Source organism: Electrophorus electricus, chromosome 11 (assembly GCF_041902795.1).
Source record: "Electrophorus electricus isolate QZ-2024a chromosome 11, ASM4190279v1, whole genome shotgun sequence".
Lineage (NCBI taxonomy): Eukaryota > Metazoa > Chordata > Actinopteri > Gymnotiformes > Gymnotidae > Electrophorus > Electrophorus electricus.
Window position 1 is genome coordinate 18535001 of NC_137507.1, and position 25713 is coordinate 18560713.

General features: G+C 45.4%; 1 protein-coding gene across 9 annotated transcripts in view; it reads left to right on the top strand.

Annotated features, from left to right (window-relative positions):
• The window catches only part of ppfia2 (PTPRF interacting protein alpha 2), a 179189-nt gene that overhangs the window by 75119 nt on the left and 78357 nt on the right, over window positions 1-25713 (top strand). Inside the window, exon 1 of one of the 9 annotated variants that reach the window (XM_081723167.1) lies at window positions 3894-4405. The exons of 5 other annotated variants lie outside the window; for them this stretch is intronic. In XM_081723167.1, coding sequence (XP_081579293.1) covers window positions 4325-4405 — 81 coding nt within the window. In that variant the 5' untranslated portion in view covers window positions 3894-4324. Of the gene's footprint in view, window positions 1-3893; window positions 4406-18059; window positions 18189-25713 lie in introns of those variants that run through there. 3 more of the 9 variants (XM_081723171.1, XM_081723172.1, XM_081723168.1) reach the window with 3 other exon arrangements.

The window sequence follows — 25713 nt, forward strand, 5'->3', positions numbered from 1 at the left end:
GGTGTTTTGGGTTTAGTCACAGTGTGAACTGCCCAGTAGGACAGGGTCCAATGAGCCAGGCTGGGCCCTGATGAAACCTTGTGAGCGCTCATGTTGTTCTGGTTTGAGTTCTCACTCTGGCTCACGCTGTCGTTTGTGGTGAGAACTAGCGCCTAGCTGTGCTGTGTCTGACAAGCGTGAGCACACCTCTTAAACTTCAAATGTGGCCCATGCGGCTCCTGCTCAGCCAATGGGAAGGCTGCGGTGGGACCCAGCCTGGCACATGCACAGCTGTTGCATTATGGCAATGTGCATGTGCGTGCGAGGCCCTCCTCTTTCTCTCTATATCTTTGGCTCTGTTCCTTTCCCTTTCATTCTGTCTCTCTCTCCCTCTCCCTCTTGCTCTCTCCCTCTGGACCTCTCTTTCTCTCTCTCTCTCTCTCTCTCTCTCTCTCTTTCTCTCTCTCTCTCTATTTACATGCTCTCTCTACAAAGTTGTGTACGATAGAGTTGCAGCAATTCTGTTACAGCAACTTGGTGCACACTCTGCACTCTATAGTTCACACAGAATCTTTCAGTGAACCTTACCAATACACCAATCCACAGTTCATTATTTCAACCTTCTGTAATGTAAACGCACGGAGCCCAAGCACTATCGCTGCACAAGAATTGCGCTCATCTGAAGTGCTTTTACCACCTTAAATGTTTGCCGTTATTCTCTTATCACAGACTCGGTGGGTAAAAGGTCATTTAAACAGCTTCTGTTAATTATCCTACATATAATTATCCTGTGTTTGGGCGATTTCTATCAGCCGCATTAGTAAGTATCCTCGGTGGCGTGCTCGAATCGAACCTAACCTACCGTGCAGAAGTGCACCTTTGCTCTTGGGTCGAACCAAAGCTGTGCCGCAGGAGGAAGAACTGGGAAGCAGGTGACGCCCCTTTGCTGTTATATCATTCGTAACAGATTTTAATAATCAACTTTTTTAAAACTCTTCTTTTAACATGGATGGTTCATTGTGAACACGTTCTAGTCTAGGCAGTGCACCATACTGGGCTTACCTGGACTCAGACTAGCAAGTCCCTGAGTAATAACCAGTACCTCTAACCATTAAGTTATCCCTGCCCCACAGAGCTGGCATGCGTAGGAGATGTATGTGCGGGCATTGCTCTGCCTTCACGCTCCCTGAGATGCTCTGTGCTTTGTGGCTGATGGGGTCGTAACCACGTGTGCTTTAGCACGACAGCGCGCAGCAGGGTGGGTTAAGTGGGTATCGGTGTGGCTGAGAACCGGACAAGTCCAAATTAGGAAACGCTTAAATGATCGTGCAATGTGTCTAAAAATCCAGCAAATAAGTATAGAAGTTAAAGTTCAGAAAATGAGACCCTGGCTGTGATTTTGTGTCACCCATAGTTGTGTTGCCAAGTGAACACTGGCTCAGGTGTTCTGCATTTTGATCAGTTAAATGTGTCCCACAGTCTCATTAGCAATGGTAGAACATAAGCCAAGTCTTTTTAAAAAAACAAACTGTTTTTTTTTTTTCATAGTAGGACTGTTAGTGCAGGTGGCTGTCGGAGAGACACATCTGCGCATGAAGAGTGTCCTTGTTTCGTTGTGCAGAGAGAAGTGTGTTTTAATGCCACGGTTCAAATCTCCTGGCCTACCCATAGGGAAGGCCCAATGACGTGTATGTGTGTGTGTGTGTGTGTGTGTGTGTGTACAGGCTTATCGGGTTGTTCGAAGGCCCCATCTGCTGTGCGTCTCCCTCCTAGCATAACTTTAGGAAGAGGAGACCAGACATGGCACTTCCACCTTCTATCCTGAGAGGAGATGTTTTTCTTCCACTTTTGCTTCTACTCTTTTTTTAAACCTCTTTTCCATCCTTTTGTTCCCTGTGCAGACTGTTCCATTACTGTGTCCTGGCGGCTGTGGGCCAGGACACCGGTGCAATATTTCCCCCGATTAGCTAATTTCCATAAACTCAGCACACAAACGTGCAGCTAATCCGAGCCCATCCCTGTTGCATCATGGCAGTCGTGGTACTGCGGGGGAGCGTTACGGCCCGCTCACGGTCTGGAACGGAAGTCTTGCTAGAAGAGGCCCGGCCTCATCTCCAGCTGGCATAGGTTCTACAGCGATGCCTGGATCCACTGAAGTGCGGCTATGAATGGAACAGATCAAACAGATGGACATAAAGAATTCAGCATGAATGCTGCTCTTCTGTAGTGAGATTCTGTCATCTCTTCTGACCCTGCGAGATCTTCAAATCATTATAGAACATTTACTTTCACACCCCGCTGATAGTCTCACCCCACTCATGCAAGAATGTCAGTGGGTCGTTTCCCTTTTCAGGCTTCTTTAATGGCTAGGAGAGTGAGAGGAGTCACAGATTGTCCGTGACTGAGCCCTCAGGCACACTCACGTGGAGTAGCGCACGAGGCAGCGGCAACGTGAACCCACGAGGCTATGTCTTTTGATTGAATAAAGCCCACTAAATGGACTCCAGCTACCTCGTTCTCGGCAGATTTGATTATCTCGCCCAACAATGTTCACGCCCTGGGGGGAAAACATGCAGCGGAGGAAAACTCAAGCAGCCCGAACGGTTTTGGCCAAACCGGGTGAAATCAGAAGGGTTTCGACTCGTTTCGGCACGGGGGAGGTGTTAATCTCGGAACGTTGTTTGCAATTCGAGTAGCTCCAGGCACAAACCCAAAACGTGCAGAGCTGATGTGGGTTCTGGCCTGCGTCGTGCAGTTTTCTGAAGACAAGGTCACCGATGTAATCGCACAGTTTTACCTGGTGGCGCCTCCGAAAAACGACTGTCCCGTTCCCTGTTGTTGTCTGTTTTTGCGCCTCTGCTCTGGGTCTCCCGCACCTCATGAACGCTCGCGTAAGAAAGAAGGCTGGCGCAAGTTTCCTCTGAAACGGTTGCTTATCCACTGGTGACCTCTGCAGCTGACCTTATGACCTCTGCAGCTCCTCATCTGGTGGCATTGCCCCAGTGTGGCAGCAGACTCTGCCAGTTCCTAGGCAATGCTCTCCTGATCTGCGTCTTGTGTTCTAGCCCCCACTGTGGGTTTTCTGCCAGCATCCTTGGTACCCATGGGAAATATCACACATTTATCCATCAGTAGCCTCCACTCACAGATAGTGACATGGCCATGGAATGTATTTCAAATGCAAGGCAATCGTTTTCTCCTGGGAAATGATAATCACAGGCTGGACTTCAACTCGGATTTCTTCCTGGCAACCAGTTAGGCACCACCCTCTCAGTTCCAGAATGAAAATGTACCGGATCCAGCTGTCATAACAAGACTCAGGACAGTTGGGCTTATGAGAGTATGTAGTCAGTGACTGTCATATTTCATTGGCTAGAAAGCACCTACTTTGTTTCAATGTTTCTGTTGAATTTGTTACATTTTTGCACATGTGCTGACATTGTCTTAATTCTATATTTCTTAAACCATTCACTAGGCCCTGGTCTCCTAGGGCTTTGCTAGGATACCTTGTTCCTAAAGGCCTTGTTGTAAACACTCGCTGAATGTGTTAACCTGACCAATCAGTTCTACGGACTTATGGCACCTTAAAGCCTGGAGAGAGAGACAAACAGAGAGAGAGAGAGAGAGAGAGAGAGAGAGAGAGAGAGAGAGAGAAATAAATGTGCGCACATTCTCCCTCTCGCGCTCTCTTGCCCTCTCTCTTGCACTCTCTGTTGTGTGTGTGTGTGTGTGTGTGTGTGTGTGTGTGTGTGCTTATGCTTAATTGCGTGTCATGGGGCGAATCACACATGGACTTCATTAAAAGCTCGAGACACGTTACGTGCGTCTCAGAAATATGTAAGCCGTCATTATTTTTATTACGGAGAGCTTTGGCCCTCAGATCGTGCACAATAAACCTGGAGAGCGCCTCACTCGCCACGCGCTCCGCGCCTATCCGTCACGCACACGCTATTGGTGAGCGCGCCTCTGACGCTCAGCATGATTAGTCGAGGCGATCATCACCGCGCGCAGACGGCAGCATCCGCGCGGGCAGCGCCGGGCGATCATGGAGCGCACGCGTTTCACCGCGTGCATGCCTCGCTAATCGATGACGGCGACATCACAGCTCGCTTCGTTCGTCGCCTGAAGAAGAAAAGAGAGAAGCTCTGACATTTTCTTTCCGCGAGCGTCGCTCGCTCCCTCCGTGAAGCAGCGATACTTCGTCACTACAGGACCGAGTTGGGTTTATTCGGGGCGTCCGGAGCACCAGGCGCGCATGATCTAAAACGCAGGACTTTACAACGCAGGACTGTAAAACGCAGCACTTGCGCACCCCTAAAGCATCTCGATCGCTGTAAGGGAGAAGATGATTTTCGCAGACATGAACACTGGGACCAACTCCCCGAAGGTGCACGCACCGAACGGGACACGCTTTTACACGTATCAGGCAAGTGTCTCCTTTCCCCCACATGGGCAGTTCGCGACATTCCGTCTTGTGCATGTGAATAGACAGGCACAAGTAAATGCACTTACTGCACTTTTTGCGTCAAAATAGGCACCTGGCAATATCGTATGCTTTCTGGTCACTGATAACCCTGTTCCTGATCTTTCACGCCATATTTCGATATATCATCCTGAGCTGATGGTTGTAGTTTTAGCGGCGGTGTCTGGAAACGTCGCGTGTTCTGGAGTTTTTGATATTAGTTTTTATTCATGTAAAAACCAGCTTGACTGGTAAGCTGGCGATTCCCAGCGACACCAGACTCGCTCTTATGACCACACCGTGCGACCCTGCCGCTGTTTCCCGGACCGTTAAACCGGGAATGAAGGCGCGCAAGGACGAAACGCTCAGCGTGCAGTCCTGCGGGCAGAGGCGCGCGGACCTGCGCGTGGAAACAGCAGGCGTGGAGCTCAGCGAGCCGAGCTGGACCTGGCGGCTTTGCCGATCAGATCATCCGGCTGTTCGTTGTTGTTCAATACTTTGTGGAAAAACTGTTGTTCACGTACTTCGTGACTTCTGTAGATGCGTAGCACCTAATGCGCCTTAAAATGGAACCCGTCCGCAGTGCGCGCGATGGCCTCTGCGTGCCTCGCACGGTATCCCTTATGTCCTCAGAGGTCACGGAAGCTGTTTCATTTAGCCAGAAAACGTGGGGATATTGATTTTATTTTCCCTTAATGCTTGCATTGGAATGAAGCAACTGCTGAAACCGATGTGCTGCTGTAGATTCCGGCTTGGGTTGCCAGGTGCTGCCATAGATTTAGGCTCGGGTTGCCAGATTCAGCCACCTGTCCTGGCAGGTGTACCCACGTCTGCTGACTTCGTCTGGATGGGACACTTGTCTGAACCTTAATCACCGTTGCGCTGTTATCGAGGGAAGGCATATGTAGACGTAGGGCTGAGCAGAAGTTTTGGTGTTTCTCACGGTCCCGAGGCTGCGGCTTCATCTGGCTCCTCGGACGTCTTGAGCAAAACTGTGGAATACTTGCGCATCGTTGTGAACAGCATATTACAATATGAAATATTATTACGAGAATATTATTATATTGCTACACAAAACAATATAGAATATTCTGGATGTAAGTAAGTTTTTGTTTAACTTAAAGCAATTGTTCCCTCCACCTGAAACATTTTGAGATAATTGAACCTAAAATAGTATGTTTAACCCCAGCTTTTGTTCGTTTAAGCCGAATGAACTCTAAATGTTAAGTTAGCAGGATACTTGCTTTTTAAGTGTAAACACTTATTGTAAACACTTATTGTATAGTTATTACTCTTAAAGGTCTTCCATGGTGGTTTAGACATACAGCTAAAATGCATCTGCAAGAAAGCTGAATCTCTATGTGTATGTGCATACTAATGCCACTATTGGAGAGGAGGTTCTTATTTTTAGCATGAAAGTATGTTTACAGATTCTCATGTTCCGTAATGATGTAATGTAATGTTCCGTAATGCTTGTTCCAGCTCTGTTTACAACATTTGGGCTGAGTTGCACTTGTTCTTAAGTTTTTATCACTGTTAAAGGGCTGCATATTGCTGGACGTGACAAGCATGTGGACTTGATACCAACACCTATCCCATATGCACCGGATATGAAAATCTTTAAGCACTCCAAATGTAGGCCTGCGCGGTTTAACACCACAGCCGAAGTCTTTGCAGGAATTGCGGATATTGTTTCTGTCCCCACGCGAGAAAAGAAAGTTTTCATTTTTGAAATATCAGTTGTCTTTGATTTCTAGAAGAGTCATGCACTACAAATAGGCCGTGTCAGCCATCTACTGCTGTCGAAGATGTGGGATTTCAGTGTCAGTTTATTGTTTAGTCTGTGGCTGTACACGTGTGCAGTGTGCTGTGCATGTTGGCCGTGGTCCTGGAGGACGAAATTACAAGCCTAGCACTTGGTAACATGCTCGTCGGTCTCACCCGTCATGGGACACACGCAAGTTCAGGAAAGATACTCCTGTCTCTGTCCTGGAAATGTTACGTCTATAAAGGAGCTATATGTCATCTTGAAAATATTCAGAAAATTTGTTTCCTGTTTCCTGCATGCCTCTTTTCTGCTTGTCACATTATTATGATCCTCCCAGCATAGGGTCTGCAGCATCTAGCCACAGTACCAGCAATGGGAAACCTTCTGAAACCATTCGAGAAATCCACACTGCCAACATGAGTCAGCTCCGGAAAATCCGGCTCTCTCCTGCCGCTTCTCCTGACTGACAGGTATTCCGCCACTAATCTGCCCGAGGTGGGCCAGAGCTCCGCTCACTTCCGGCCCGATTGGAGATGGCGGGGTCTCCTGTTCCGTCAGCATTCCACTCCGGTCTAAGCAAACACGCGCCAGTCAATATTTCAGTTAGCATAGCAGAGGCCCTGAGCTTGGCCACCCTGTCAGCTGCGTGGCAACCCTCTGTCCTCACTCTGGGTGTGTGTGTGTGTGTGTGTGTGTGTGTGTGTGCTTAACAAGGTTGGCTACTGGCAGGGGAGAACGGCACTTGATTCTAAAAGACGATGCATTCCACCCCTGACCTTTCAGCGCTCGTTCATTTTGGCCCTTCACCTCTTGACTTTTGGCACAGTCTGGACCTTCTGATGATCAGTCTGGACCTTCTGATGAGCCTCGGGGTTTTAATGATTCCGTTGTTTGCTCCGCGGTAGTCATCAGTCTGCCACGTGCAACATGCAGTTCTGAGACCCACCCTTTCCCTTGGGAGTAAGCATCCTCTCCAGCAGCGCCCCACAGCTCTGTGGGCGTGTTCTTTTAGCCAAGAGCTTCGCGAGTTGCTCTCACATTGACTTTGCAAAAGATGACAACCTCCAAATCCATTATCCATTATCACGATCCGTTATGCATCATCCAAATCCATTGCCCAGTAAACAAAAACATTACCCCTAACAGCCATACATAGTCTGGGCTTTGGTAGCCTTTTTTCAGACCCCAGGCTCAAACCCCTCACATTCCTGCTTGTTAGTGCGAATTAGCGCGATACCGGAGCATTGGAGCCCCCCTGAACCCTCCCGTGAACCCTCCCGTGTGCTCATACCATCACATCACAGGACCATAACTTTCCATCGGCTCGGCCTGCCTCTGGCTCTCTCCCACGAAGACGTGGGCGGGGACTACGCCACGCGGTTCAGTGTGAGGAGAGGAGGGTGGGAAGGCCTCATCGTTCACCGGCTCCTCCCACAGCTGCTTGTCAAGCAAATTAGGCAACAATAAAATTAGATAATACACCTTGCCCCTTACAAGGGGGCATTCCAGTCAGACAGGGCTCTTATGGGCTTGTGGGTAATGTAGTTTACCCCACTGCTGGCAGCTCGGCAGCCAGAGGCCATGTGGTGCTGAAGCCTCCTGTACATATTCATGTAGTCGTGAACATGCAGCTCGGAAATGAGACTTGTAAGGTTGTTCAGCAATTGGACAGGGCTATTCTTGCTTAAAAATAATGCACAAGGTTGAAATATCTGCACTGAGCTGTGTGTGTGTGTGTGTGTGTGTGTGTGTGTGTGTGTGCGCGTGTGTGCGTGTGTGTTTGTGTGTATGTGTAGCAGCTTATGTGGGTATGTGTGTATGTGCCTTGATTTTGACTTCAGCGGACTCTTTCAAAGTCATAATCAACTTTGTAATTTCTCCTGACCACAAACGTGTTGCATGTGGAGTGAAACACAGTCTCTCCAGGACAGACTTTCCCGTGTGAAGAAGGCCGCCTCGACACAGACCCCGCCGCAAAATCAGGCAAGACCGGACGACACTGCGTCTGCGTCCGTTCGCTACGCTGCAACTCGTGTTTTGTTTGCACTGGGCAGAGCAAAACGTCCTTCCAGCGAGGGCTGCAGACGCTACTCAGTTAGCATGGTGCACAGATGGGTGTGTATCCACCAGGGCTTCTGTCACACTCGCTCACTTTGCTACGCGTGCTGACGCGTGTCAGTTAACTCCGGCGTGACTAAGTGTTCGTGCGTCCGAACGTCCGCAGTCGGATGGATGTGTTGGTACAGATAGTCTGCCCGGTGACAGACTGTAAAATTTAGCACACAGACAGGGAGTGAGAGACAGACAAACAAGAGAGTGAGAGACTGTGAGGAAAAGAGAGAGAGAAAGACAGTGGAGGATGAGGATTGCACAGAGTACGGACTGCTCACTCATCTCTCCAGAGAAGATATAAGATATATATATATACACACATGTACACACACATATATACACATATATACACATATACAGTGCAATGACATACACATGTACCCACACATATATACACATGTACACACACATATATACACATGTATACACACATATATACACATGTACACACACATATATACACATGTATACACACATACAGTACAATGACATGCACGTGTACACACACATATATACACATGTACACACACATATATACACATGTATACGCATATACAATACAATGACATACACGTGTACACACACATATATACACATGTATACACATATACAATACAATGACATACACGTGTACACACACATATATACACATGTATACACATATACAGTACAATGACATACACATGTACACACACATATATACACATGTACACACACATATATACACATGTACACACACATATATACACATGTATACACATATACAGTACAATGACATACACGTGTACACACACATATATACACATGTATACACATATACAGTACAATGACATACACATGTACACATGTACACACACATATATACACATGTACACACACATATATACACATGTATACACATATACAGTACAATGACATACACATGTACACACACATATATACACATGTACACACACATATATACACATGTATACACATATACAGTACAATGACATACACATGTACACACACATATATACACATGTATACACATATACAGTACAATGACATACACGTGTACACACACATATATACACATGTATACACATATACAGTACAATGACATACACATGTACACACACATATATACACATGTACACACACATATATACACATGTATACACATATACAGTACAATGACATACACATGTACACACACATATATACACATGTATATGCATATACAGTACAATGACATACACGTGTACACACTCATATATACACATGTATACGCATATACAGTACAATGACATACACGTGTACACACACATATATACACATGTATACGCATATACAATACAATGACATACACGTGTACACACACATATATACACATGTATACACATATACAGTACAATGACATACACGTGTACACACACATATATACACATGTATACGCATATACAATACAATGACATACACGTGTACACACACATATATACACATGTATACGCATATACAGTACAATGACATACACGTGTACACACTCATATATACACATGTATACGCATATACAGTACAATGACATACACGTGTACACACTCATATATACACATGTATACGCATATACAGTACAATGACATACACGTGTACACACATATATATACAGATGTATACGCATATACAGTACAATGACATACACGTGTACACACACATATATTCACATGTATACACATATACAGTGCAATGACATAATTCTCTTCACATATCCCAGATTCTTGGTGAGCTGGGCTCAGAACAAAGGGTCAGTCATTGTACGGCACCCCTGGAGTTGAGGGGGTTAAGCAGAGGCTGCATGGCAGAGGCGGGATTCACAACCTTCCCTGTGTGGTTTCATGAGTGAGATAGAGACCACACATTCCCAGAGTCACGGACTCGCCCGGCTCCCCCAGCCTGGTCTTACAGCAGCACAGATGCCCGTCTGTTAGACTACTGCAAATATGCCTTGCAATATATTGACGAACCCTTCATATGCTGTGGTTAAAGATTGATTTGTCTTGACCGAAACGATTTACATTGATTCAAGCATGTGGATGCTGTTAAGTAATGGAAATCATATCTGGAATGTCTGGGACTGGTCAGCATGCTCTCAACACACAGTAAAAGACATTTGTTGATATTTGCATATTGTTGATATTTGCATATTCTGATATATTATGCATGTTAATATGCATATGCATATTATGTCATTATTGCAAAAGACACATTTACAGTAATGATTAGCAAACAATATGTGATGCAGTTAACTTTGTTTAAGATTAAGGTGCAAGTTATTTGAAAGTTGTCTGAGCTTTCTGTGCATGTGCGTGTGTCTTTATGTCAGGCTTGTTAATGGGTGCTGTAGTTACTGACCTTTTACATATTGCCATGGCGACCAGTGTAATTTCTCACAAATGCCCTTCATGAAAATGTTAGGAGATCTTCACCCTAGCTCTCTGATTCTGGGATCATTCAACAAATTTGGCATATTTTCCTCTGTGTGTGTGTGTGTGTGTGTGTGTGTGTGGGTGTGTGGGTGGGTGGGTGGGTGGGTGTGTTTGTGTGTGTCTTGGTGTGTGTGTGTGTGTGTTTTAATCAGCCTTCATGCATTTAAATATCGGTGGGGCAGATGGCATGGAGGTTTGACCCACTTTGATGGATTCCACACCGATTTAAAGGATGAGAGAGCTTTCAAAAGCAAGGGGACACTCGTCGTGTGTGTGTGTGTGTGTGTGTGTGTTTGTGTGTGTGTGTGTGTGTGTGGAGGAGGGAATGTATCAAAAAGGACAACAAGCAACAGAGTGAAAAATACGGACAAAATATTAATCCCATTTAAAGAAGAACAAAATGAATGAAAAAATGGCTCTCATTTTTAAACGTGTTCTTATATCTGATCTGCTTTATTTATGAGAGAGCAGCAGACAGAGATGGATAGATAGAGGAGGAGAGAGGGGGGGAGAAAGAGAGAGAGGGAGAGAGGGGGAGGGAGCGAGAGAGAGGGGAGCTAGAGAGAGAGGGGGGAGAGAGAGAGAGAGAGAGAGAGAGAGAGAGAGAGAGAGAGAGAGGGATTCTCTCTCTGCTAAAGGGTGTGGTCTCTCTTTGCTGTCTTGGTGTATTACTGTATTAACACTGCAGCAGCTGCTCTGTGGCCTTAATCTGTCCCAAATTCTGTTTTTATCCCTCCTGTTTTTCCTCCTTTTTTCAAAATGTGTTTTCCTCAGATTTGGATTTTTACATTTTTACTCTCCGTTACATAAAAAAATTATTAAATAGGTTGAAAGAGTAATAAAATCATAATTCTTTTTTAGTTGCTTCACATTATTGAAGCGCTTGTAATACTATTCTAAAGTGAACAGTCAACTGTACACAGCTTTCAGGGAGAGGAACCTGGACCAATGTGTCAGCTAAATGCTGTAAATAATTACAGTACAGGACTGCATGTCAAGGTTCCAGTTATCATTTAGTGCTTTCATTTGAACCCCGGTTGTTGTTTTTTTCCTGCGTGAGGAACCCTCTAGTTAGGGAGCAAATGATTGCCTTAGCTTTTCTCCTCAGTAAGAAGCGGATGTGTTTAAGTTAAAGAACACGAGAGGGAGCGTGTTATTGCTCGTGGATACTCCACGAGCCCAAGGCATGAGACGAGAGTGATGAAATCACAGCCATGCTCTTATTCCTGATAACACATGGCCTCGAGAGTTCTGCAGCTTTTAAAAATCTTTTACAACATAGAGAAACAAAATATAGGCCAAAACATGCTTTAGAACATGATCTAGTATTGGCAGTTCTTCTCATATTGTCAGTTCGTCTTCTACAACAAATAATTAGTTGCTGTTCAAAAGTAACCTGCCTAACACAATACAAAACACCTGCAGTTTATATGGTGCTACCAACACTAGTTTGAAATGAAAGTTGAAATAAGCTGAAAAATAAGATGAAAAATGAAGACTTAAAATGCTTTAACAACTAAAAGACAGAACTGAGTTAGTTATTAGACTTATTGCAATATTGCAATATACGTCTGATCGTAGGACGCGTGTTAGCATCAGATGTTAGCTCCGCTGGACGCCTCAGTGGGTTTAACTGTTCAGTCAGCTTTTTTTCCAAGGTAATGGCATTTTTGGAATTTCTAAAATTCATCCACTGTATTCATTTCTCATTTTGAATGTAAATACAACAGCTCAGGTGCATGAAGCTAGTCTGTGTGCGAAACCCGTGCTGTTATCCATCAGCACGATTATAACACTTCTCAACCAATCAGATCGCGACGTAGGAACTAACAGTTGAATAATTGCTTTTCCCGGAGAAGTTCAGCTGCTCTCCTCATCAGGGAGCAGTGGGTGGCAGGCCCGACTGTTGACTGAGTTCGGCAGAAAGACAAAGCAAAGCACAACATAATCATGGGGCTCTGTTTAGTCCTAAACTTGGGACTTTTCTGCTTCCCTGCTTCCAATGGGTTTAACATTTCCACCGAGCGGTGGCTGCATACGGGAATGTCCCTCAGTCCTCCTCCTCTCACTACGGGAAAAGCTGATGCTTTGATTCATGTGGGACCTCCATGAAATCCTCCACCATGGAAAGCTGTTTCCCAGTTCCCTGTGGTCGTGTTGTCTCAGTCAGCGAGAGACCCTGGATGAACCAGGCAGTCCAGACATCCCAGCCAGGAGCATTAGTATTCCATGGACATCACCTCCCTCACCCTTCTTTGTCTTCATCTCTCTCTCCCTCTCTGTCTGTCTCCCTGTGTCATAAACTCCTCCATGGATCTTTCATTTAATCCCTTCAGTCAGTAACGGGAAGGTGGCAAATAGTTTACGCGTGTCACACTTTGCAGTCAGACAGTGAAAACTGCCCTGTGGGATTTGAACTCTCCCCCATTTCAGCTGTGTGACATCCAAAGGCAAACTGGCTGAAGGGCAGAGCTCTCGATACAGGATTCACTCCTGGTCGGAAGGGTGGAGCTCTAGATACAGACTTCACTCCTTGTCTGAAGGGTGGAGCTCTAGATACAGACTTCACTCCTGGTCTGAAGGGTGGAGCTCTCGATACAGGATTCACTCCTGGTCTGAAGGGTGGAGCTCCACATACAGGATTCACTCCTGGTCTGAAGGGTGGAGCTCTCGATACAGGATTCACTCCTGGTCTGAAGGGTGGAGCTCTAGATACAGACTTCACTCCTGGTCTGAAGGGTGGAGTTCTTGATACATGCTTTAATTCTGTCTGAAGGGTGGAGCTTTTGATACAGGCTTCATTCCTGGTGTGCTGCAGCTCTACATATCAGACCCGTCTGGGCTGAATCACACATGCTGTGGGCAAATGCAACGATGTTACTATACAGTCGGAGGATGTTGTTTGTCTCTTCCCATCTACCTTTCTCTCTCTCTCTCTCTCTCTCTCTCTCTCTCTCTCTCTCTCTCTCTCTCTCTCTCTCTCTCTCTCTCACACACATACACACACACACACACACACACACACACACACACACTGGCTGCTCTGCCTTTAGTTGTTCCAGTTTTTTGTTTTTTCCATCTTTCTGTATTCTGTCTGTATTCTCTGACATCCCCCCTATCCAAACCCATATATTTGCCCTGTTCTTACATCTCATAGGTGCATTAAAACTCGGTGGCAGGGGTCACTTCTGGTTTTACAGGCTGGCCATCAGGGTGGAGCAGGCTGGTAAAGGCACGTGGGCATGGCAACATTGCCACCTCCAGCGGTCTGACAGGAAGGAGCTTGTTTATCAATATCTCACGGCCTGTTTGTAGTCAGTATGAGGTTGAGGGAAGGCTCTAGACTGTGATCTATTTAGCATTAGTAGAGTTAAGTGCCTTATGTTGTCTACTGCACTGACATACTACATGTTACATATTACATTACATGAACATGTTACTGCATGTTACATATTACATTACATTAACACGTTACTGTATGTTACATATTACATTAACACATTATTGCATGTTACATATTACATTACATTAACACGTTACTGTATGTTACATATTACATTAACACATTATTGCATGTTACATATTATATTACATTAACACATTACTGCATGTTACATATTACATTACATTAACACATTACTGCATGTTACATATTACTAAGGGTGTCTGAAGACAGTGGTGTTATGAGATTTTCTTTGAGAGGAATTTCATAGAGGCAGTATTAGAGGCAGTATCAGTGGCAGTATTAGAGGCAGTATTAGTGGCCGTATTAGAGGCAGTATTAGTGCAGGGAGTGTCTCAGGCACACATGCTCTCCTTCATCCAAAACCCCACTGCTTGAGACGCAGTCCCCACGCAGGCAGACGAGCACGGCCTTCATGTGCATGCTCAGTTTGTCCCCGTCAGCTGCTCCGCGTGTGGAATCCGACCTGACACTTGGCCGTTCACGGTGGGAATGCACATTGAAGCCTGTCCCTCTCCCCGAGCCCAACATCTGGAAAAAGCTTGCGGTTAATGGAATCACTTCAGGATGGCCTGACATTCAGCCAAACAGCCCTGCAGAAATCATTAAAGCTCCATGTCTGAACAGCTGAAACGGCCTCTACACGCTGGGCCGAGCCCGGGTGGTCCCCGTGCCTTTGATCACCGCCGTTGTGTCAGTCCAGCACGGCGCGTTCCAGTTCTGCCGTACGCTAATTGAGCAGAAGTTTATCCTTCAAGGTTTGTCCTTGTGTGAAAGCAAACACTTGGAGAACGTGCCCTGTCTTTTTTAGCTGGCGCAAAAGACGCCTTAAGTGTTTTTCACTTTTTAGAGATATATTGATTATATTTAGAAATATGCAGTGTAATTCTAATGTTTTGTGTCGTGATGGGTTTATGATAGGGCAGCAGTAGGCTTTTCTGAGGTATTTCAGTTTTGTTTGTATGGTGCAGAGGAGACATCTTACATTTAAAGAATGGCTTTTCTGAACATGTGGGTCGGGGTCGCTAATGTGCAAACCAAGGGGGTGGTGCTGAGGAGGACTCCCTGAGATGACATGAGGAAGACTCCCTGAGATGACATGAGGAAGACTCCCTGAGAGGAACCCGTTCAGACTGCGCAATATATCACTGGTTGATCATTATCACGATATTGGCTTTTCTAATGCTGATATGGTAGAAGGCTGCAATATGAAACTCTGAAAGATCGCAGTTTTTTTTTTTTATTGGGGTTTTGTGTGCTGTGAGCTTCCTGTCTTGACTGATATCAGGTTTTCCAGATGAGTGTTCCTTAGATGTTTTGAAGAGTTGCAGCATTCCCAGGATACATTAAAGAGAAATGATCCTGCTGAAAATGTGCTCAAAGTTACATGTAAGGTTTCTCAGAGTGTCTTCATTACACAAGCACAATACATAAGGATGTAATCGCACTGCAATATGTAACAAATGCCACCGCACTGCGGTATCTAACAATGCAATCGGAGTAATAATGTTTTCCTTTGTGTGGCATGGCCCAGGGATCCCATCCTGAAGTTCCAGGCTGAGTGTGGGCTCTGGCCGCTGGGGGTGTTGGGTGGGAGTTACGGCTGATGGGCTCCGGGCTCCGGGCGCCCTCGGCGTCGGCGCGCTGCAAGGCAAAAGCAATTAACATGGAGTGAGATTGGATTAGCAGCGTTCGGAGAGCCGCTGCTCGCCTCGCGTCTCGTGACCGTCCTCCTCGCCCCTTGTGCAGTGCCAGGGCTAAAATTACGGCCCATGCGGGATTGAGAAAGCCCCCGTCACGGAGGGCGGGCCCCCAGGGACCGAGCTCGCTGGACGATCCCACAAACGTTGCCGGTTACACAAGGCCGCGTGTGCTTCGCAACGCACGGAAGAGCAGTCGTTACATCTCACCTCCAGGGCCTTGCGGAGACGCCGAGCAGAGACAGGGGACAGGTTGAGTGTGAAACTGTCTCGCCATCGCTCTCCGACAGGGCTTCGCTTGGCATCGCTCGCTCCTCTTCCCCCCTGCCCCGGCTTCCAGCCACACCTGATGGCATCTGTGACAGTCTGGCACCAGAACAGCGTGCGCGCGGGCATGGGCAGCAGGCCTGGCCGGCATCGCAGGCACCCACTGGGTGGGGCCAGCCTTGCTCTAATTTGGGACCTTGACATTTTCAGGCCTCTGAAATGACCTCAACATTCGAACAGAGAGACGGGGGTGCAGTTCTCCCATAGCTTTCCTGTAAGTGTAGTGGGTGATTCAGAGGGCGCTTGTTAAAAGCACAGCGGACCGCGCGCCGTGTACGAGGGCGAACCGTGAGTAGGAGAAATCGGACTTCATTCACCTCTTTTGATCTGTCGAAACTGAGGCAGGATGCAAATGCGGGGCGGTATTGTAGTATAACCTTCCAAGGGCTTAACACAGTAAGCGGAGCAGTAAAGGTGAATCCAAAATCATAAACAGAAGGCAGAGCAAAGACGCTAACATGAGCATGTGATGATAAAAGGCTGCAAGTGTGATAGGCGGAGAATGGAAGGTAACCGATTAAGAGTCTTTGCGCTTATTTCCTTTGTTAGTTATTATTTCACCAGGGAAGCTAGTGATCTCAGCTGCTACACCCAAAGGACTGTTTTCGGGGCAAGCTCTTAAACTCTGAGATTGTTATTTAGTTATTTGTCTTAAACCGTGCTGTTCATCAACTATGCAGAATTATTCAGCAAAGCTAACATAACGGTTCTGTATTCAGCAGACTGGGGAAGGATACTCCCAGTGCTGGGAGTGGACGCCTAAGGTTCCACACGACAAGCCACCATAGGCGCTTAACGGTCGGACTTTACTGTTTACTTTAACACGACACTGGTGGCTATAGAGCCACCTTGGCAGATATATTTAAATGTATTTGCTGGAATGGAACTGAAGAGAGACAATGCATATAAATGCATCTGATTTAGCATAACAGTATCCCGTACAGCAAGTCAGCAGCCCAGCATGAACAGATGGCTTTGGTCCCGCTGCCCTCAACTCCGTTCATGTTAAGCAGAGAGGCAGAGAGAAGTACAATTAATTATCACACGCCCTCTGCATAGGGGATGTCATTTTCCCAGTCAAGCTGAGGCCTGATTGGTTGTGTGCCCCACGGTAAATCCCACCTCCTGGCACACTGGCACTTATTTGATTTGCAGGGATAAAGCGGATGAATAGCTGACTGCTCTCCTCTCCCGCGAATAGGAGGCGGAGGGCGGGGTCAGTCGCCACGAAGCTGTTCATACTGCCGATGGCTGTTGTGCGGTTAATAGCCTGTGAAGGCAGGTCAATGGGTGTCTGGGCTCACCGGTGAAATTGAGGTCTTTAGCAACACCGGGCAGCAGGGCAGACACAGTCGCGCGCGCGTGGTGGGAGGGGCACCTTTACGGAGCTGTGACATGACGTTTGTTTCCCTGGCCAAGACGTTTGCGGTGTGCAGTCTGCTTTCTGAAGCATGCTATGCTAACCCTCCTCAAGTGGCAGTAGTCACTTCACCTTCCAGGCATGTTAGCACAATAATAGCACTTCCGGCCGATGCCGTGGCTGGAGATTTGGGAGATAAACACACCCGGATAAACAAACCATCAAATCCCGAAGCCAGAAATGATTACAAGAGGGAATTGTTTGGTGCATGGGTCATTATTCATGAAAACAGGAGTATTGCTGTTCGGGGGATAATATCATTGCCGACAGACTTCTAACTGCCGCTGCCAAAATGACTCCTGAATTAACTTGTGTTGCCCTCGAAAACAGATGTCTTCATAACGCCCGGGTCCCATACGGCCTGCTCACCGGTGGCCTGAAGTGGGCTGCAGTGTGCACCATGCAACACCGTCACCCTGCTCCGCGCAGCACGGATGTCATACAGACGATTCTGCTGGAGGTGAAGTCGTTTGCCACAGTTCTGCTTGCTGGGTGCGTTCAGCTGTAGTTTGGTATCTAATTTGGCATACAGGGTGAACTAAATAGGACACAGGGCACTATCGCGGAGTATCAGAATGCTCGAACGTACCTGATGAAAACTTAACTTGTCTTAACTTGACAAGGTAATAATGATATTAACGTCATTGCGAAGAATCAAGTGATGCGTTTGCCTTGCCTTGCTTGACAAATAAAACTTGGAATTTGAGAATGTGTTGATACCGCTCCGATACCACTGAGCTCTGGAGCCCACCCGTCTGCTAATTCCTGCACGCAGAAAATACACTGATGAATAATGCAAATGCTTCAAATGAGCTATTGTAGACGGAAGAATCTATAAGGCGCACATGCCAAAAGCTACAATCGACTAATGGCACAGCTGTAGCTCTGAGTCGGGCCTGAACTGCACTACAGGAGAAACACAGGAATATATGCTGATGTGTGACTTGTAGAAACTAGGGTGAGTGTGCTGAATTAGGACTGAAACACTCACAACCGGAGTAGAAAAATATATCATCAAACAGCTGAGCTGAAGTTTCCTGCTCACATTGCAGCGGCTGTAGAGAGTTAAAAACCTTGCACATGTTTGACTGACCTTATCGCAGGACGTGTGGTGTTTAAATGATACGACTGCCTGGGTTTGGCACAACACTGTTGCTAGAGGATGAGGTCATATCATCGAAGGATTGATGGGATTTGCTGTTGTGTTCTGAAGATCCTCTAGTGTGCGCGCACGTACGCCCGCACGCGCGTTTGTGTGTGTGTTTGTGGGTCTGTTTGTGTGTGTGCCCACCTGTCTGTGTGCGTGTTTCCAGCAGGTCGATTTGAGCCCACAATAGCTAATTTGAGCCATCTGCATTATTCATCTACATATTTTGTGTGTGCAGTAATGGGGAAAAGCACAGATCTGGAATGCACTGCGGCTCTGAACCCACTGGGGGAAAGCTGTGTGACTATTTACTTCTTCCAAGTTGCTGGCTAGCACTTTGCACACTGATTAAGGACAGGTTAACGGAGGTGTTTGTGCACACTGATTAAGGACAGGTTAAAGGATGTTTTTGTGCACATTGATTAAGGACAGGTTAAAGGATGTGTTTGTGCAGACTGATTAAGGACAGGTTAAAGGATGTGTTTGTGCACACTGATTAAGGACAGGTTAAAGGATGTGTTTGTGCACACTGATTAAGGACAGGTTAATGGATGTGTTTGTGCACACTGATTAAGGACAGGTTAAAGGATGTGTTTGTGCACACTGATTAAGGACAGGTTAATGGATGTGTTTGTGCACACTGATTAAGGACAGGTTAAAGGATGTGTTTGTGCACACTGATTAAGGACAGGTTAAAGGATGTGTTTGTGCACACTGATTAAGGACAGGTTAAAGGATGTGTTTGTGCACACTGATTAAGGACAGGTTAAAGGATGTGTTTGTGCACACTGATTAAGGACAGGTTAAAGGATGTGTTTGTGCACACTGATTAAGGACAGGTTAAAGGATGTGTTTGTGCACACTGATTAAGGACAGGTTAAAGGATGTGTTTGTGCACACTGATTAAGGACAGGTGAAAGGATGTGTTTGTGCACACTGATTAAGGACAGGTTAATGGATGTGTTTGTGCACACTGATTAAGGACAGGTTAAAGGATGTGTTTGTGCACACTGATTAAGGACAGGTTAAAGGAGGTGTTTGTGCACACTGATTAAGGACAGGTTAAAGGAGGTGTTTGTGCACACTGATTAAGGACAGGTTAAAGGATGTGTTTGTGCACACTGATTAAGGACAGGTTAAAGGAGGTGTTTGTGCACACTGATTAAGGACAGGTTAAAGGAGGTGTTTGTGCACACTGATTAAGGACAGGTTAAAGGAGGTGTTTGTGCACACTGATTAAGGACAGGTTAAAGGATGTGTTTGTGCACACTGATTAAGGACAGGTTAAAGGAGGTGTTTGTGCACACTGATTAAGGACAGGTTAAAGGATGTGTTTGTGCACACTGATTAAGGACAGGTTAAAGGAGGTGTTTGTGCACACTGATTAAGGACAGGTTAAAGGATGTGTTTGTGCACACTGATTAAGGACAGGTTAAAGGAGGTGTTTGTGCACACTGATTAAGGACAGGTTAAAGGATGTGTTTGTGCACACTGATTAAGGACAGGTTAAAGGAGGTGTTTGTGCACACTGATTAAGGACAGGTTAAAGGAGGTGTTTGTGCACACTGATTAAGGACAGGTTAAAGGAGGTGTTTGTGCACACTGATTAAGGACAGGTTAAAGGAGGTGTTTGTGCACAGTGATTAAGGACAGGTTAAAGGAGGTGTTTGTGCACACTGAATAAGAACACACTAAAGCAGGTGTTTGATGTAGTTGGTAGTGTTTGTCTCTGTCTTTGCTGATTACAAGAACTTATTGTTTTCCTTGGCCAGGGGATACTGAGGGCTGGAATTCAAGACTAAATGTGTGCGTTAATGTGTCTGTGTGTGTGAACATGCAGGCTTCTGAGAGAGAAGTGTGACGGTGACTACAGCAGGAGCTCAGAAGCTGTACAGAAAGAGAGAACTTGACACTGGAAACGACAGTCTGAGAGTGAGTGAGAGTGAATGGTGAGTGGGAGAGAATCTCAAAGGACTTCATAGCACAAAGATGAGAGAGATTAGTGGAACAAATAGAGAAAGAGAGAGCAAAAGAGGGAGAAAGGAAGACTAGGGATTTTGGTCTTCACTTCTTTAACCACTCAAATTAGACTGCAAAACCAGAACCTGGGGGAGCACCGTTCTGCCGTGTTTCTCACAGTGGGGTGTCTTATTTATGACATTGTTGAAGCTGGTAAAACAAGAAACAGCACTTGTTTGGAAGCCTAGTGCCAGCTTACAGTTCTTCTGGGGGACGTGTAATGGCCGTGCATAAGGGAAAGTCTAGTGTTGCTGCCTTTGCTGACTGAAGATGTGAGATTTAGGTGCTTTACTCTGAATCTAGCTTCTCATATCAGGGTAGAGGCTCCTAAGGTCAGTGCACATAAAGCCAAAATTCCCCAACCAACACCAGCATTCTTCAACAAACACCATAAATCTCCAGCAAACACCAGCATTCTACAACCAGAGGCAGAATTCTCCAAAAAACACCAGGATTCTCCAACAAACACCAAAGTTCTCCAACAAGCACAAGCACTCTTCAGCAAACAACAGCATTTAATTAAAAGAACACTCATGGTTGTGTGTTATTGCAAAAAAAAAAAGGACCTACAAATTAGCTATCCGATTTTGGCTCACGCCTGCAACCCAAGCACAGCCATGAAGTTATTTGTGATAACCCACAACCTAGAGTGTTCTTTTGCTTTTATACATCAGTTCTACAAAATAAACAAGTCCAAAAGATGTCAAATGTTTTAGTATTGCCAAAAAAATGTATGTTTCAACAACCGCTGTCTCAAGTAAGTGCTAGCATTATCCAACAACCCTACTAAGATGGGGTTTGTCATTGTTGTGTAAATTTGAAGTTGCTGTTGTGTGAGAGTGCAGTCTCTGTCTTAATCATCTCAGTGTCTTCTGCTGTCAAGTAAGAGTGTGGATTGTAGTCTATGCCAAGTTCAATTGAGCAACTGGAATGTATTTCACTGTGGTGTTGTGTTTGAGTAGTAGTAACCGTACTGCATTCAGTTTCTGCAAAAACAGCAGACGTGTGCTTTTATTATCTTGTCATAGTCACTGTTATTTCCCCCCCAAGTCCTAACACATGTCTCAGGAAAAGGCGTCTTATCAGATTGTCTCGGTAAAACACATTATACAGTGCTTAAAGCACAGAACATCACAACTTGGCATTCTCCAGGCATTGTTAGGTTCAGCTGGTGTGTAGGGAGATCTCTACAATGTCCCCTCTTCACACTTTTTCATTTGGTTTGTTGCTTAATTTGCTGATTCACAAACCAACTGGCCAACTGCCAACATTAAAAGGCTGGTATTTGTTCAAGAACATTGGTGTTTGTTGGATAATGCTAGAGAATGTCATTGTTTCCTAGGAAATTGTTATTTGTTGGAAAATGCTGGTGTTTGTAGGAGAAGGTCGGTGTTTGTTTGGGAATGGTTGTTATTTGTTGGGAAATGCTGGTGGTAATTGGGGAAATGTAGGTGTTGGATAATGTTGGTGTTTATTCGGGAAATGTAGGTGTTGGAGAATGTTGGCGTTTACTGGGGAAATGTAGGTGTTGGAGAATGTTGGTGTTTATTGGGGAAATGTAGGTGTTGGAGAATGTTGGTGTTTATTGGGGAAATGTAGGTGTTGGAGAATGTTGGCGTTTACTGGGGAAATGTAGGTGTTGGAGAATGTTGGTGTTTATTGGGGAAATGTAGGTGTTGGAGAATGTTGGTGTTTATTGGGGAATGGTTGTTATTTGTTGGGAAGTGCTGGCATTTATGGTCAAATGTTGGTGATTATTGGGGAATGTGTCGGGGTGCTCTGGGCTTTCCGAGTTGCTGCTGGGGCCCATGCCGCTGATGTGAGTCAGTTACGTTGTATCTGCAGATAACATTAGCATACGTTTTATGCTGTCTGCACTGTTGTAACCGCTTTACGTGAAGTTACTGTATTGATCGGTGTAATGCGTTTACTGCATGATATCTTCCCACAGAGATCTGACGCTAGCGTCACAGCTTTGGCTCCCTGCGGTTCTTTGCTTAGGTTTTGTTTTGTTTTCTTTTTTATTCTTTTATTTCATTCTTTGCCTAGAAATATAGCAATATACCTTCATTTCCTTTACTTGACTCAGATTCTACGGCAATATACAATATTTTGTAGAGATTCATCAAAATATACAGATTTTCCAGGCCGGGATTTAACAGCCGAGTCATCTGTGGGGAGAATGCAGCCGGTAGGCCTATTTTTACCACACAGGCGAGTGCTGCTGAAGTGACTGAGACTAATGATGCATGGAGGAGATTTAAGTGAACTTCAATTGTTTTGCTCTGAATCCTGTATAGCCCGTGTGCTCTCCAGTGAGACTGAACACTCCTCTCCATCACTGAGTCGTATCACATGCTTATGCAGCTGCTCTAATTTAAAACAGATTAGACCAGCTCATTATCCAGTCAGCCAATGTCAGAAAGCAATATGACGTCTGATTTGTCTTAATCTCCAGGTTTAGCTTTTAAATATGTTTACATTCTCTTTTTTCATTCTCACATTTTTGTTTGCTTTAAAGCGTGTGCTTTTGGCTTTCCTTTCGCTAGTGACATGCGTCTGAGACGATAGATAGCTTGTTAGAGGAGTGTGTTCCTCTGCTCTTCCATGATGGCAGCTCTTAAATGGTTTTAATGCTTCCTCCTAACGAAAAGGAATAAACACAAAAACAGAAAACACACAAAACGAGTCTAGTGGGCTCTGTTTGGAGTCTTTGGGGTGTCTTTAGAAACAATCGAGTTTGCAACGCTTTTTTACAGTGTGTTTTGTTTCTTGTGGGGATATGGAGGCAGGTTTACACTGAAGTCTTAAACCGGTGGGCCACAGGCTTTTACAGGTTTATTTGTATTCATATGACCCAGCCTTCCACGCTGTCTAGCAAACCGCTGTACAGGATCTATTCTGGAATGCATGTGTACATCACCCGCCTCTTTAACTACCCGCCTTCAGATTTAAAAGTACACACAGCAGTAAGTTCAAGGCAAGCCCTTCGAGGTGTAATTAGCTCGCGCCTGCCTCCGGCCATCTCGTTATCCACTCAGCGTCTACTCGGTGTGTCTCCACATCGATTGTTCAGGCTCTGATCCTCAGCATGCCAAGTTCTAATGAGCAACAGAAATGGCAAGGCTGTTCTGGTTCGACTGTGACAGTTTCAAAAATTATTTAAGAGAGAGAGAGAGAGAGAGAGAGAGAGACATGTTAAAAACTAAACATGTTAGTTATTGTCTATGATAAAAAGGGGTTTCCTTCAAATTGCACTGGCTCTCAGCAATTCTTCACTGTATACTGTTGTACGCTATTACAGTTATGAAGCTTTTGAAATGAAAAGACAAAAATGGAAGCACCACTTGAAGATACAGTCATGTTCCAACACTGACCAAATAAAAATGCAATGCCATTCTCATCCTGACCCTCTGTGTGTGTGTGTGTGTGTGTGTGTGTGTGTGTGTGTGTGTGTGTGTGTGTGTGAGTGTGTGTGTGTGTGTGTGTGTGTGTGTGTGTGTGAGTGTGTGTGTGTGTGAGTGTGTGTGTGTGTGTGTGTGTGTGTGTGTGTGTGTGAGTGTGTGTGTGTGTGTGTGTGTGTGTGTGTGTGTGTGTGTGTGTGTGTGTGTGTGTGTGTGCATGTGTACTGTACATGATCTTAAAAGTGTTGAACTGTTGAACATATACCATGTTACAAATTTTTTGCTTTCACACAAATGGTGCACACAAACACACACATGCACATGCACACACAGCCTGTCTAACTCAAAAACATCAAAAATCAAATCAAAAACTCACATTTTCAGGAGTGATATGTGAGAGCTGGATTACAAGTGAATGAGGTCACCTTAACCACAACCTTCAACTCAGGGGCTAGTGTTGGGAATATACATCTGAAGTTGCTTCATGCATCTGACCTTTTGCGTCTGTGTATGCATGTACGCTGGTATGTGTGTGCATTTTACTGTTCACTGTAATTCTTACTTATTGTTGATTCTCTGTGAACTCTGCAGGACATGCCGTGTCCTGTGTCAGACAGGAAGTGACATGAGACATGTCTGTCTGTCATATGTGGGTTCAGCTCATCATTTCTAAAGGACATGCACTACGCTAATGTCCTCCACCAAACCCAGACATTTAGCTGGTGTAATGCACATGTGTCTGCTTTCTGGAATGTCTTTAGAAAGCAACTTACAACTATGACTGGATACAACTTGAATACAATTTGCTCAGGGGCCCAACAGTGGCAACTTGGCAGCGATGGGGCTTGAACCTTCTGATTACTGGTCATGTACCTTAACCACTGAATCACCACTGTCTTTTGGTACCACAGGTCCCATTGGTTCAACTGGCTTCTCGGTCCTTGTCTCTAACGTTTTTGGATATTGGGTTGACACACACTGGCTTTAATACGGTGTTGCATTTCTGTCTGCTTCTGTGTGCATTTTAATGACCTAACTCGCTAACTCCTTGAATTAATGGTGTAATGAAAAAACTTTTTAAGTTCTGTAAAACTGTAAAAGCACAAGCCTGAATAAAACTTGTTTACAAATTCTTTACATTTTAGCATCTTCAAAAAAAAAAAGAAAAAAAAAGAACATGGCCCAGTAGGATGCATGAAACCACGGATAAGGGCGGCACACGTCCGGGTTATTATTTATTTTCCTTATCAGTTCGCGTTGTGTCACCACGAACGCTCGCTGCCTTAAAATCGAACATGCGGGTGTGCGGCCGAGCTGACGACTTGGTCCTGTTTTACATGCACTGTGCTTCAAACTGGGAGTGTCAAAGGCACTTGGACAGCTATATGGCAGAGAGGCACGTGTCCTGTAACGCTTCATTTGGGACTTATGTACGAAGCACATATGG